This window comes from Hemibagrus wyckioides, linkage group LG20 (assembly GCF_019097595.1).
Source record: "Hemibagrus wyckioides isolate EC202008001 linkage group LG20, SWU_Hwy_1.0, whole genome shotgun sequence".
NCBI classification, from domain to species: Eukaryota; Metazoa; Chordata; class Actinopteri; order Siluriformes; family Bagridae; genus Hemibagrus; species Hemibagrus wyckioides.
The window spans coordinates 9,312,281-9,326,525 of record NC_080729.1 but is presented as its reverse complement, the minus strand read 5'-3'; the positions used below and the strand labels follow the sequence as shown (position 1 = coordinate 9,326,525).

The window sequence follows — 14,245 nt, the reverse complement described above, 5'->3', positions numbered from 1 at the left end:
CTAACGGAATTGATGTTGCTTACTATTACATCAGTAAACTGGTTTATACAGCATGTGTCATAGATGTAATCTCTAGTACAAATTCATAAAAGCTCTTGGCATGAACTGGCCTTTAGTAGTCACCACCGTTGCTGTCACATTTTTGGAAATAGGTTTTAATACTTCACTGCTCTGGGAGATAATGTCACACCACCTTTTGCTCTGCTCCATGGTGCAGCATTAATTTAGAACCAAAATAGCAACAGCATAAAGATGTGAAGAAAAACCACGACCAACCAAAATGGCAAGATGTGAGAGTTAATTAACATTTAGTGACATGAAAATAAAGTCCTGCTTTTGTTTGTACATACTGAGCTTAATATCAGGTCATGTCAACTGATATTAGAAAAGTAATAAAGCAGTTTTCAATTAGTTCAAGTGTGATCTTTGCTATTTAGATTAATGAATGCTAATTGGTCTTCGTAGTTAGTAATGAGTAGTTGATTAGTAGAACGGTATCGCCGGCTCTAAAGTACTCCTACTTATTGTTCTAAGCTCATTATTTCACACTCATATCCAAGGAGGTCTCAGTGCTTTTAGAGACTGTGCTTTCAATCTGAGATTTCGATATCAGTCATATGGCAGATGATGTTAATTGTAAGTGAAAAGTGTTTGAGTACAAGCAAAAAAAAAAATTCTGGAATGACCTAATTGGTTAAATGACATGCTTGGTCATTAGTTGTTAATACAAACATCAGTTTATGGTGGAAAACATTTATATATAAATAGATCTTATGTGTTGGGTTAAGCAACCATGTTTTGGGTTTAAATAAATCAGCTGAAATAAACAGATAGGTCCATGTTCCCAATTATTATTTTTTTGTTACATCTATGGTACATTCAGATTAGATGTTGGTGAAGCTATTGCTCCTGCAGGCATGACTGATCAATGGTCTTGCCCCATATGTTACACACTTAGTCATGTGCCTCAAGAGATCTCCTAAAAATATGCCTCGACTCGAAAACAGCATGCATTTTCTTCAGGGATTATTTTGTAACCAGCTGCAATCATTACCTACTGAAACAATTACATCTTACAGAGCAACAGGTCCACAGATACACATGCTCCAAGACACTGGATAAACAAGTCCGAACGTGCCTCAGCACCTGCTACTCTAAAAGCCCCATAGGATGTGTGTGTGTGTGTGTGTGTGTTAAATAATTCCCTGGTGAGGAGATCCAAAAGATAACACACACACACACACAAACGAGCAGAAATAGTAGAATCGAAATTCCACAATGTATCCCTTTCTGCACCATATCTTCCTTTATGTTTTTATCTTCCTCCTCTTCCTCTTTCTCTATCTTTCTATCTTTAATTCTCTCCCTATTCCTCACTTCCTCTCCATGTCTCTTTCTCTCTCCTACCCTCCGTCTCTCTCATTCCACATCCATCCATCTAAACGTAATAAATAAAAGGGAACACTGCGTTCCAGACAGCTTGATAGATCAAGTCACATAATGGATGAAATGAGCCAGGAGCATGATGTTACCATTGATGGAAAGAGATACAGTTACTGTTGTATGTGTACGTGATGCATGATGGGAAGAGAGATGATTTGAGCTTTGTTGCTTTACAGCAAACAGCACTGACACATGACGTCCATCGATTAGAACAATCATAGTATCTGTCATACTCATAGATGCATCACAGGAATGTATTACATTGGATCATATTCAGAGTTGGTGTTTATAGCATGTCAGTATATGACATCATATGTCAGCAAACTAAAACACAACATTATTTATTCAGACGATGTGCACCTTGGTGCTTATCTTTACTTACTAGGCAGCTCATTCAGATTATTAACAATAAGGTGACTCATAAACACACAATGAAGCCAGGAGATCTGTTCTTGATTTGATTGATTTGTAAAGCAAAAATAAAACCGAGTCAGTTCTAGATTACCACAGAGGGCCACTTACCACTAATTCTCACATTAGAGCGGGTGTAGACAGTTCTGCTAGATTCAGTATCAGTATGAGAAGAACACAAGCACAAGCCATTCACTGATAGCTGGGTGAAGAGAGCACATAAAATTATCCAGTTGCCTGATTTATTTATTTATTTATTTATTTTTATAAACACTCATGCAGGTAGGCAAAATTCAGATACTTTTTACTTTCTTGGAACATTACTCACAAGAAAGAAGACACACAATCTGACCAGGGACAGAGAGAGAGAGGGAGAGTTACCCTGAACAAAATAATTTTGATTTCAGTTTTTCAATCATGAAGCCTGTTTTTCGAATCAGTTGTGTTTAGACCCTTTAATTTCTATAAATTTCTACAAAGTTAGCACTTGATTCTTTTGTAGCATACAGCAGGCTTGAATATTAAACTTGAATGAAGCATCAAGTTTAACATTCCTAGCCTATATACTGTATCTCTTTGTAAGTCTTTATCCAAAGATTCAATCAAACCCCCAACTCTACACTTTCCTATTCTGTTATTTCGAGGCACATAGAATTTGTTGTCCTGCCACTGACATCTAAAGGTGCAGCAATAAGTTAAAGACTGCCCAAATGTCACTTTATGAAACACAAGACACTGATTCACCACCTAGGGAACTAGGGAGCTGAGTGAGACGCACCCAGTTTATTATTTTGAGTGCAGTCCTGGATTTAGGGTATACACAATGAAACCAGAAGTATATCAAGAATATCAATATCTAAAGATTTAAGAATATCAAACCTAAAGATTTAAAAATAAATAAATAAAAAGCAATAAAATGAACAGCTACCTCTTGGTGAGCAGCCCATTACACTCACACAAACAAATACAACAGTGCAGTGTATAATTCATGAATTCCAGTGAACTCCAAACACACAACCACAACAGCTTGTACAACTTAGAGATCTCAGGACAGATCTATATTCAGCAGAATAAATGCAAAGTATTATAACAAGCCAGAGTCTGGTTTAAAAACAGTTCTGACCTATATTAAAGACAGATCCTAAAACTACATCGAAGATCTAAAGACACCATACACCAAACTCCATCTCCTGATGAGTTCAAATGGGACTGATTAATTGTCAGATTTATCCACTCTGATGAGTGCATCCCAGATGAAGTGATCAGAAGAAAAAAAAAAAAGACAGCTATGATTGCTGATCCATAAATGACATTTAATCACTTCAGCATCAGATGTAATCACTCCCGTCATTAATCCAAGCCAGAAGACAGCTTCACACAATGACAGGAAATTATCAGCTAGAAAGGCAAGCACAAAAATAGACTTTCGAAAGGTTTAACAACACTGGCTTCAAAATAGCTCTTTTATGAAGAACATTCCATGGCAGAAAATCACATAATGACACCAGTCAAATAAGGTCAGATACAATACAGACACTAGAGGTTTTTTATTTATGACATGCAGAAAACATGTAACACTGAAAAGAAAAACCATTGTTATTACGCCGTTTAATTCTATTTTAGATAGAAAATCACCTGGCGAAAAATGTTTAATACAATACACTATACAAATCAGATTAATGACATGCAAAATTAAACACTCTGAGCTAACCATTCAATACAAAAAGTGTCCTTTTTTTCTCCCAGAAATGAATGTAATTCACGTTGCACACACACGCTTTTAAGGGGTTTGTATGTGGACAATCTGACATCTGCATTTCATTGTAGCACAACGTCCATTCTTCTCAAACCATGAAGATGTGACCAAACGCTAATCAAATACTGTGTGTGTTTGAACCGAACAAGTGTGGTTTTGGATTGTGATCGGACAATCTCACAATCGCATTTCATATTCGCATACGCAACATTCACAACTTCCTCCCACTGACAGCAGGGAAATGCAATGCAGCTAAGAATAACATCTGCCTCTGACATGAAGTGAACCTTTATTTAAAAAGCAATATTCCTCACATAAGAGCTCAACTGGCATATGAGCAATGCATGTTACAAAGAAAAGCAATGCTGTGTGTTTATTAGTGCGTTATTCCACATTATTTGACCAGTGTGATTTCTTCTGACTCTGGCACAGAATTCTCCATACAGGTCAATTGGGTTCTTTTGATTATTTTCTACTATCCATTTATTTGACAATAAATTCCAATACCGCTCTTGGGAGTTTCCAAACATATAATTTACTTACTGGACAAAAAGCAACCACATCAGAGACAAGTTACCCCGTGCACTGAGTTTCTAAATATACGCGAAACCTCACAATGCACATCTCACATTGCCTGATACTGTTACAACTTTATTATTACTGTTGTTGTTATTGTTGTCCTTCAGCTGCTCCCTAGGATTGCCACAAAAGATCATCCGATTCACATATTTGATTTTTGCACAGGGTTTATGGCCCTTTCTGATGCAACCATCCTATTTTATCTGGGTTTAGGACTGATACTGAGAGTTAACCCCTCAGTGTCCAGGAATTGAACCCTGACTGTGGCTAAAGCATGGGTTCCTGCCACTGGACACCAGTCTTACAGAATTAAATTATGCTTCAAACTTACATTTAGGCTTGCTTATTCTTTTGAAATGACAACACTTTCTTTTTTAGATTCATTTAATGAAATACTCTTGTTACTGGACATGTCTTATTAAATATATTTCTTGCATTTTTACAGTGTGTTATAAGCAATAACGCACAGTATTGCATTTAAGTACACAAGACAGCAGACCTATATACCATTTTATTTCAATTGTTATTTTAATTGACATATTTTTGTAATTGCCCTCACACTGTACACGTTTGAATTGAATGCTATTTGTTGCATTTAAAAAGGTTGTGTTGGTTTTGGACCCAGTTATAGTTTTCTACTAAAAAACACAAACTCTGAAAGTTGCATTAATACCAAGTAGTGATGGACACAACAATCACTAAAAACTCTACAAAGTGTTGCTCATAGATGTGAACATTTAAAAACACTACTGAGGTCGGTTCATGTAATATTAGTGAGTTAGATATTTGTTAGAATTACAGAGTAATATCTACTGCATATGCTTTAACCACTAAAGTCTTCATTTCAATGTTTTATAGTCATGTGGGTGATGACTTGTCATGTGAGAGCTTTCGATCACCAGCATTTCAGAGACTTTAAGGAGATAACATTAAGCATAATTAACCATACATTCATGCTATCAAGCAACAGCTAATATTTCCCTTTCTATTTAAGCACTTGATGTGGATTTCCCTGATTTTCTCAGATGAATCCTGTAGCACAGGTTGCCTGCTGTCCCCAAAAACTCAACTTTTACTACAGTACCTGCTCTTAGTCCCCTTACAATGGCGATAGATGCTCACAACTGAGATTAAAACAGCGTGAAATCCATTTACGCATTTGTAACACCGTGATATACACAGTGTATACAGTTTAGTTATTACTTTCTCATGTCAGAAGCTAGGCAGTCTTACACACACAAGTGTCTGTGAGAGCAGTAACCATACACACCCACAGGAGACAAACTGCAGGTGGCCTTATCTTTCACAATAAGACCTTCAAATTGTAATTAATTTCCTGCTCCTTTATTGCTTGGTGGCCTAGAGACTTTCGCTAAGTCGTATCTTGCTATTGTTAAGGAGATATGTGCAATAAACATGTAATAAACCTTTTAGCTGGTTAAATGTTTAGAAGTTAATAGCTTTGTATTTAAAGACTCGTGACAGGTTGTTGATTTTGAAGGTAAATTTTATGTTTGCAGGATAAGGTATTAATGAAATCACGAGAGAGAGAGAGAGAGAGAGAGAGAGAGAGAGAGACAGAGAGAGAAGGTAAAGAAGATGATGTAAAGAATAGGATGGAAAGGAGGAGGGATGCAGTGTGAGTCAGAGAAAGCTTTTTCCATATCATCTTCCCACGCATGCTATTTTTACAGTCTCACCTACACACACACACATACATACACACATATGTATATATATATAAGACATCTTTGTGCCACCCAGCTGCTTTCACAAAAAATCCAATGACTTCCACTGGGCATCAGGGTCAGAAATTCATATCTTCCTAAAATGAAAAAGAAAATCTGCAAAAAAATAAAGATTTCATTCACTGCAGTGCAGGGGTTATGTACATGCTACACAAAGGTAGTGAAGGGCATACATGTGTGTGTGTGTGTGTGTGTGTGTGTGGAGTTTTCAAGTTCTACCTGTGCCTCTGGGGTTTCCTCCGGGTTCCCCGGTTTCCACCCTTTCATCCGGTTTATGAATGGATAATACTACTCCTCAGACATAGTATAAACAATTAAACTTAAACCAAACACTGCTGCCCTGCACTATAAACCACTTTCATATGTGCCACACATGTTGGCCTCTCAAATATCTATAGACACACATGTACATATGATGTTTGCTCAACCTCCATATCTGCCTTATGCAGCCTTTTGTACATTTGACTCACTCTCTGCTGCTGAAGGTCCCACATGGATTCCCTGAAGACTGATGATCCAACATGGACAAACTAAAGGCTGCACTTCCTGAAAACCAGGTTTACACCCATGTGAATTCTTATACCCAAGTGAAGCTTTTCTTCAGTGAATAATCTCACTTTGATACTGTAGACTTTTACTTCAAGATTCAAGATTCAAGAAGCTTTTATTGTCATTTCAACCACATATAGCTGGCACAGTACATAGTGAAATGAAACAACGTTTCTCCAGGACCTGGTGCTACATAAACATACAACAACAAGTTCAACACAAAACAACACTACAGAGCTAGGACAGAAGTTTGTCTTAGCCACGTAAAGTGCACAGTGTGCAGCTAGGTGCAAACAGAGCATAGACAAGACAGTGCAAAAGACAATAAATACAAGAAAGACAACACAAAAGAACACAGGACACTTAGCACAGAAAAGAAATAAAAGAACGTGTACTGGAATGTAAGTGAAATAAAACAGATAAAGTGAAATGATGTAAAAAATAAAAAAAAGTATTGTGCAAAAATATTGTGCAAAAATACACAGCAGCGGTTGAGGTAGTGCAAATAGAATAAACATAAATATAACTTACAGTAGAAATTTAAAAAAGTCTATATAACCCTTAAAGGTTTTTGTGATATAAAAAAGAAACCATGATAAATCATCAGATCTTTTTCCAAATTTAATGTTATACACATTAGCAAGCAACAAAATTCCAGTGAAACATAAATATAGAATTTATTTAGAATTGATATGTTTCAGGAAAACATAAAATACAAGAACCTGGTTGCATAAAAGTGTAAACTTTTCTAATGGAGAATGTGACCTACCCAATGACATTCAAACTCATGTTCACACCATCGTCAGTGGAGTGATTCATATTAACCCCAAATAAAGATCAGCTCATGCTATAGGATTTTCATCCTTTTTGTTCTACATTTCTCTAACTGCTGAAGCAATGGTCCCCAAGCAGCTCACAAATCATGAATAGGATCTTATTGCTGAAAAGTATCGATCAGGAGAGGGGGTAGAAAAGATTTTCCAAAACATTAGCTGTACCATGGAACACTGGAACAGCCGCCATTAACGAGTGGATAAAATGTGGCACCACAGAGACATTGCCAAGAACAGGACATCTCTCCAGATTTGTCAAAAGAACAAGAAGAAATCTAATCAGGGAGGCTGCCAAGAGACTTACAGCAAAATTAAAGGAGATGACGAAATAGCTGGGAAGTGACGGTCACTCCCTGCATGTGACAACAATCTCATTTATTTATTTATTTATTTATTTATTTATTTATTTATTTATTTATTTATTTATTTATTTATTTATTTATTGTCGGGGACAAATAAAGTTTTTTGAATGGAATATTCTGTCTGGCTATTCAGCCTTTTCTCATGAAGTAAAAAGCATACAGATCTGCTTACAATCAGCCCAAACCATGCAGTAAAATGTGTTATGCTCTGATAAGACCAAGGTAGAACATTTTTTTAGCATTATTTAAAAAAAATCTACTGAGTATTTTGGTGCAAAATCAAGATATTTTAATGCCCAAAGAGCACCATACCCATGGTGAAGGACGGTGTTGGCAGCATGCTATGGGCTGCTTCTCTTCACCTGACACTGAGGCTCTAGTCAAGATAGAAGGAATCATGAATAGCACAAAACACCAGTCTATTTTGTCATAAAAACCTGCAGGCTCCTGTTAGACAGCTGACTATTAAAAAAATTCTATATTTCTAGCAAAGTAATGATCCAAAGACCAATACCAAGTCAAGAAAGTAAGGTCAACATTTTGGATTGGACAAGCCCAGATCAAAATATTGTCAAAAACCTGTGTAATGACCCTCTCCCAATAGGATCGATCTGAAAATCAAAATTAACACCATAATTATAAAAATTCATTAACAAAGTATTTTTTAAAAGGCTGTGCACAATTATGCAACTAGATTATTGCAATGTTTCACTATTGCTTTTTTCCTCTAAAACATTTCTGTTTTTCACTATATTGTTGCTTGCTATATCACATAGAATGCGAAAAAAAGATCTGATTTAACTAGTTTACAATTGCTTTAATTACAAAAACCTGCTATTTTAATTAGGGGTGTATAGACTTTTCATACCCACTGTAAAAACTGCTGCTGTAATTGATGAACATCAGAACCACTGAACTTTCCTTTTTTTTATTTCGAGTTTGCTTCCTTTCAGTGTTTCTTCCTCATGCTATTTTAGGGAATTTTTACTTGCCGCTGTCACCTTTGGGATCTAAATATAATTCCCCTCGCCCCCTCATAAATACAAATCTGCATATGGTGTTCTCCTCTGTGACAGTTTCTATTGTTAAAAGTGTTATATTGTACAAACACAGCTAAATTGAATTGAACACACCAACCATTACTGCATTATCCAAAGCGCCTCCCAACCAACCTCATAACCGCACACTAATTTAAATACACACAAAGTATAATTAATACACAAATCATGTAAATTCAGTACTGGCCCAGCCAGACTAAATACACTTTATAGCCAAAAGTATGTGGACACCTGACTTTCGTCCTGTATGAGTTTAAACAAACAGGCATGAGCATCTCATTTCCAAACCATAAATATGGAATATTTTGCATTTTGCATAGTTGGCACAGTCATGCTGGAAAAAGTGTTATCTTAAATGTCTTTGTATGTTTATCTATGTCTTTGTATGGAGCATTAACAATACTCGTCAGTGGAAGTAAAGAGTAAAGTCCCAGAAAAACAGCCCTGGACCATTATCCATCCACCACCTAATTTACTATTGACACTCTGCATTTTCCCTTGACTGTGTGGTTTATTGTATGCACTTGTTATCATTTTGATAGTGATTGATTTTCTAAGCTTTGAAATATCTGTCAATAATTGTGTTATAGATCTCGTGATAGCTACCTTCCTGATCAGATCAACTCTTGAGTGTTTGAGCTAGTTTGAACTTTGTATTTGTTAAATGACTTTATATTGACTGTATTGACTGTTTAAGATATTGCACACCATTTATATTCATGTAAATGAACTAGGAACTAAAAATTCAGTCTGCTAATAAAGAGACACGTGTCATAAGAGGCCATTTTACATCAAGCCTGGTTTGCCAGTGTGTATCTGTGACCATGTCATGGTGCTGTGAGAGGACACTTGCATAGGTGTCTACTTTCATACTTAAATGTCATGTTTATAAAGCGGGGCAGTGATGCATGACCCAAACCAGAATGTACAGAAAAGAGAATGGGGAAAAAGAGCAGTGGGTGTAGCTGAAACACCTGAACTCAGTAATTATGAGGGGTGTCCACATACTTTTGGCTATATAGTGTATTTCTTTACTACCCATATAACAAACAGCAGCCCAATAAAACACTAACCTAACTCATTTAATCTGCACAGTTTGTCTGTTATTTGTCTCAGAATACATTAAGTTACCGTTGTATTAGGATACACTCATTGGTCACTTTGATCAGGTACACATACCTAAGCTGTATTAATCAAGTCATAGATTCAGCACACCAGTGACACTGACATGGTAGTGCCCTGTCACTGTGTGAGGTGCTGATGCCAGTGTCGCAGGTGCAACAGCGTTGCTGCGGTTTTTAAATAGACATGCCCTGTAGATTTACAATTTGAACCATTTCTGTGTACTGCCTGTGTTGCCAGTGTCCTCGAGCCCTTAATCATCACTACTTTTTTGTAGTGCTTGGCTTAGATAATATCCGGTTAGATTCAGAACAATATACAATATGAAAATGAATGTAAAAATGGCCAGCATCTCAATTTATTTGACCTGTTATTTCTCCCTCCAGAGGGTTTGTTGCTCAGTAATGTGAACAGATCTACCACTATGCTGATCTCCTTATACATTTTTAACTATACTTAAAACCTTGCCACGCTTACCTTACAATCCAGCCACACATGTCTCCTAACTTGGGAACTTAACACTACATCTTCCAGTCACTTTTTTACCTAACACTGGCCTAGTCTGACACAAGTGAATGGCTGAATGGCTCAAATACATCTATCTATCTAAAATAATTGAGGTTTTGTTTAAGTGGAGAGTTGCTAAGAATGAATAAGATAGATTTATTTAAATGCATTTAATGTGCTTTCAATTATTGTAATAAGCAGGTGTATAAGAAAAACTGGAAATATAGACCTCTGCTTAGGTATGTATAACATTTTTATGTAGTGTACTTAATGGAATTTTAGAGTTTTTAATGTTTATTTCAATATACTATATGTATTTTATTCTGTGTTATGCTGCTACCACAAGAAATAATTTATAATGTTACTTACCTTAAAATTATCATTTTCAATTAATCTGTGCATACTGAATTTTAGAAACTATTAGGTATAGTCGTTTGGAAAATATGGAAGATATTTCTAAACCCTTAATATTGTTATTGCTGTAAGAAACTGTAAGTAACAAATTATAAAATGTTACTTAAAAAAGCCGACATCTTAATGAGACGTCAGTTTTACTGATTTTACTGTGTTCATACAATACTTGAATATGTTAATGAAGAATTTGAAGTCATGTTATTGACATTTTTATATTAAAGTCATGTTATTGAAATTTGGTCAATAAAAGGAGTTAAGAACTGTTATTGATAAATTGATTGATTAAATCTAAATAACATTTTAACGTTGTAACCGAGGATTAAAATAAAACCTAAATCAATTAAAATACTGAATGGCCAAACATGTTATTAAAAGAGATTACAGTAAGTTTTGAAAAAAGGCTAAGCCAAGCTTCTTTAAAAAAAGAAATAAATACGTTCCTTTACGTAAAGATGATCAACACGTTCAGGACTTTAGATATTTTCTATATATTTTTTATTTATTTACGCATTTATTTTATCTAACTAAGTGCATGAATTCATCTGAATTCACCCTATAAATTGGATGACTCACAAAAGACAAATGAATTGGTATTTGATGCTGGTGGTTCGAGGTTACAAAAGCAGATGGAAATACTGAGATCACGGTTTCAGCACGTGGACAGCGACCTGAGTGTCCGGTTATAGCACGAGACAGCAACAATATTTGAAAGAAGTGCTTATTATAAGCACAGCAATGACCTGAACACTTTTCCCAAACTATGCAAAGATTTTTATATATTTCCAAACAGTTTAAAGTTATATAATATGACTATATTATGCTATAGACCACACACCAGTGCGCGCGCATTTTATTTTTTAATCTCTACATTGTTTCATTACCGTGAAGTTTAAGAATGTGGAAATTCCAAACTATTTCCAGTATTACCTGATTGGTAGAAAGCTGCACATGGGGCGCCACGAGCAGCTGGAGTGCTATGTGCAGCGCGGAGGTCAGCACTCCCGCCACGATGGCCCACGTGAGCGGCAGCGGCAACATGCTGTAGGTCGCGAAGAGCGTGAAGAGCACGTAGCCCACACCGTCTCCAAGCAGCCCGTAGCCAAGTCCCGTGGCCAGGATCTGCGTGGCCATAGCCGCCCACGTAACAGCGCCGCTGTACTGCAGGTAGCCGTGAGAGCTCGCGTCCTTACGCACCACGACCAGCGCACAAATCACCACCTCGACGCCGGCAAAGAAGCCGAGCAGTGCGCCCTTTATTGGATCCACGGGCGTGGCGCCAAGAGTCAGGTGCAGCACGAGGAGCGTCAGCTTGGTCACCACGTCCAGGACGTTCATCACCGCAACAGATTTGCGCCGCTGACCCAAGAAATAGCGCTGGTACAGGCGCTCGAGTTCGCGCGATTTGAACGCGTAACGCAGGGTGGGGAATATCACGCCCCGGTACGCGCAGCCCCAGCTCACGAAGAAGTCCGAGTTGCTGGGCGGGCAGTCGAGTTGCAGGAAGCCCAGGTCACTACTCGAGCGCTCCGGGAACACTTTCGTGCCGCAGTTGTTGTGCCGCTCGCTCACAGATGTCCTCCCAGTAGACTGTTTGCGCAAGTCCTGTCCTGGTGTTTCATCCGCAGAAGCGACCTTGGGGTTGTTGTGTTCGTGGATGAATCGCTGTTCGGTGATGTGGCGCACTGCGTTCTGCCACAGCAGCCGCTTCGGTCTCCCGCCACTGTTATTCGTGGGGGTTTTGTTGATAGTGTACAGCTCCTCGCTCTCGCTGGAACACCGGACTTCGGATAATTCCATAGTTCCCGCACTCTATACTATTCTCTGTGACTAGGTATGTGTGCGTATGTAGGTATGCGGATGCGAGTAGGGGCTAATTAAACATGTTCAGTGCAGCGAGTGGGGTTTTGACTCCGCAGTGAGTCAGGCGTGCGCCTGGAACAGACAGGCTCGTGAGAAAACAATAGCAGTGCATGATCAGTGGCTCACCTATAGTGACCTTTGTCCTCGGGCGGTGTCGTTTTTGAACATCTACCCATCAGCTCGGGATTCCTCGAAGTCAGAAGGGCTGGCTCTTAGTGGCCCTGCCATGCGGCTCTGACGCTAGTGGATGTGTAGTCCTATAACGGGGTGCCGTTATTTTTCACCGCGCGACCCAAGTACATAGGCAAGAATCTGCAAGAGGCGCGGCGCCATTCCGCCTCCCACGCGCCGCATGAAGAGAGCACCCTGTCACTTTACGTTATGCGCGCGTGCGTGGGTGCGTGGCGTCCTGGGAAGTAAAGACAGATCGGGTCTGCTGAATGCACCTGCAGCATAAACTCCAGGTATTCTCAGAATCCTCAACTTAATGCTGAGTGGAAATCTGGTGCCGCCGGCATCTTCAGCCGCAGTGACGAGAACGTATGAACGTCGCCAGCGCAGTAACCCCAGGCGACGTGTCAGCCCCTTGTTTTGGGGGACAGGACCACCATGCAAGGAGGGAAAGCCTACAGAAGGCGCAGTATAGCGCTGATCCCGTTCTTCAATCAGTAGACAAACACAGCATGAAACACAGCCTCGCGCGGAGAGTCAGTATCAGCACAGAGCCAGTCGCGTGGAGCGCTCGACCTGGTACAGAGACGTCTTCACACTGAAATGACAACGTGTCAGCGAGAAGGATGTATGTCTGTGTTGTCTGTGTCTGTGTATGTGTGTGTGTGTGTCCCGGCTACATGAGGCATGGGGCGAGCTGTGTAAATATGACGTCACACAGCCCTAGCCTTGTCCGCCCTCCCCGCCCTACGCGCTCCTTTTGTCTCTCCGCTTTATGCACCGGCAGACAGCGAGCGCGTGCGCATGTGCGCGAGCGCGCGTCTGTCAGTCATATTTATTGCCCTGCGAGTTTTGTAGCTATTCAGGGTTGAGTATATCACAGGATCACAGCGAATAATACTGATAAAACCGTACGGTTATTGGTCAACCGCAATTTATTAAAATGATTAAAGCGCGACCACATCATCATGATCATGCTGCTGTATGTGTGAAGACAGAGTTGTGTTGGACAGCGGGAGTGGGTGTTTAAGTCAGTCGGAACTTTGCCGGTGCACTGACTCACCGACTTTTCGTCTTTTTCAGATATTTTAGACCGCGAGACTCAGACTGCGGCAGATCAGAGCTGATCGACGCCTCTCCGGTGACTCATCACGTCCCCCGCACGCGCTGCGCTTCTTACTTAGCCTATTTATTAATTTGTGTGTCTATCTGTCTCTTTGTTTTTCCGTCCGTTCTTTTTTAGAGTGAACGAGTTTTGTCCGGTGTCAGTGTAGTATTTCATGCCATGGTGTGATGGTGTGGAAAATAAAACGGAACTGAGCCGACAGACATCTTGTGCCCTAATATATGTATCACCTTGTCTCATTAATACTGCAGTAAACACACACACACACACACACACACACACACACACACGCTTTGTTGGACTAAA

The 14,245-nt window shown here is 39.0% G+C and overlaps 1 protein-coding gene across 2 annotated transcripts in view; it reads right to left on the bottom strand.

The window, feature by feature from the left end:
• The window catches only part of adcy8 (adenylate cyclase 8 (brain)), a 58,600-nt gene extending 45,041 nt beyond the window's left edge, over window positions 1-13,559 (bottom strand). Inside the window, exon 1 of one of the 2 annotated variants that reach the window (XM_058372690.1) lies at window positions 11,710-13,559. In XM_058372690.1, coding sequence (XP_058228673.1) covers window positions 11,710-12,579 — 870 coding nt within the window. In that variant the 5' untranslated portion in view covers window positions 12,580-13,559. The remainder of the gene's footprint in view (window positions 1-11,709) is intronic. The other variant, XM_058372689.1, reaches the window with a different exon arrangement.
• Between the last annotated feature and the right edge of the window lie 686 nt (window positions 13,560-14,245).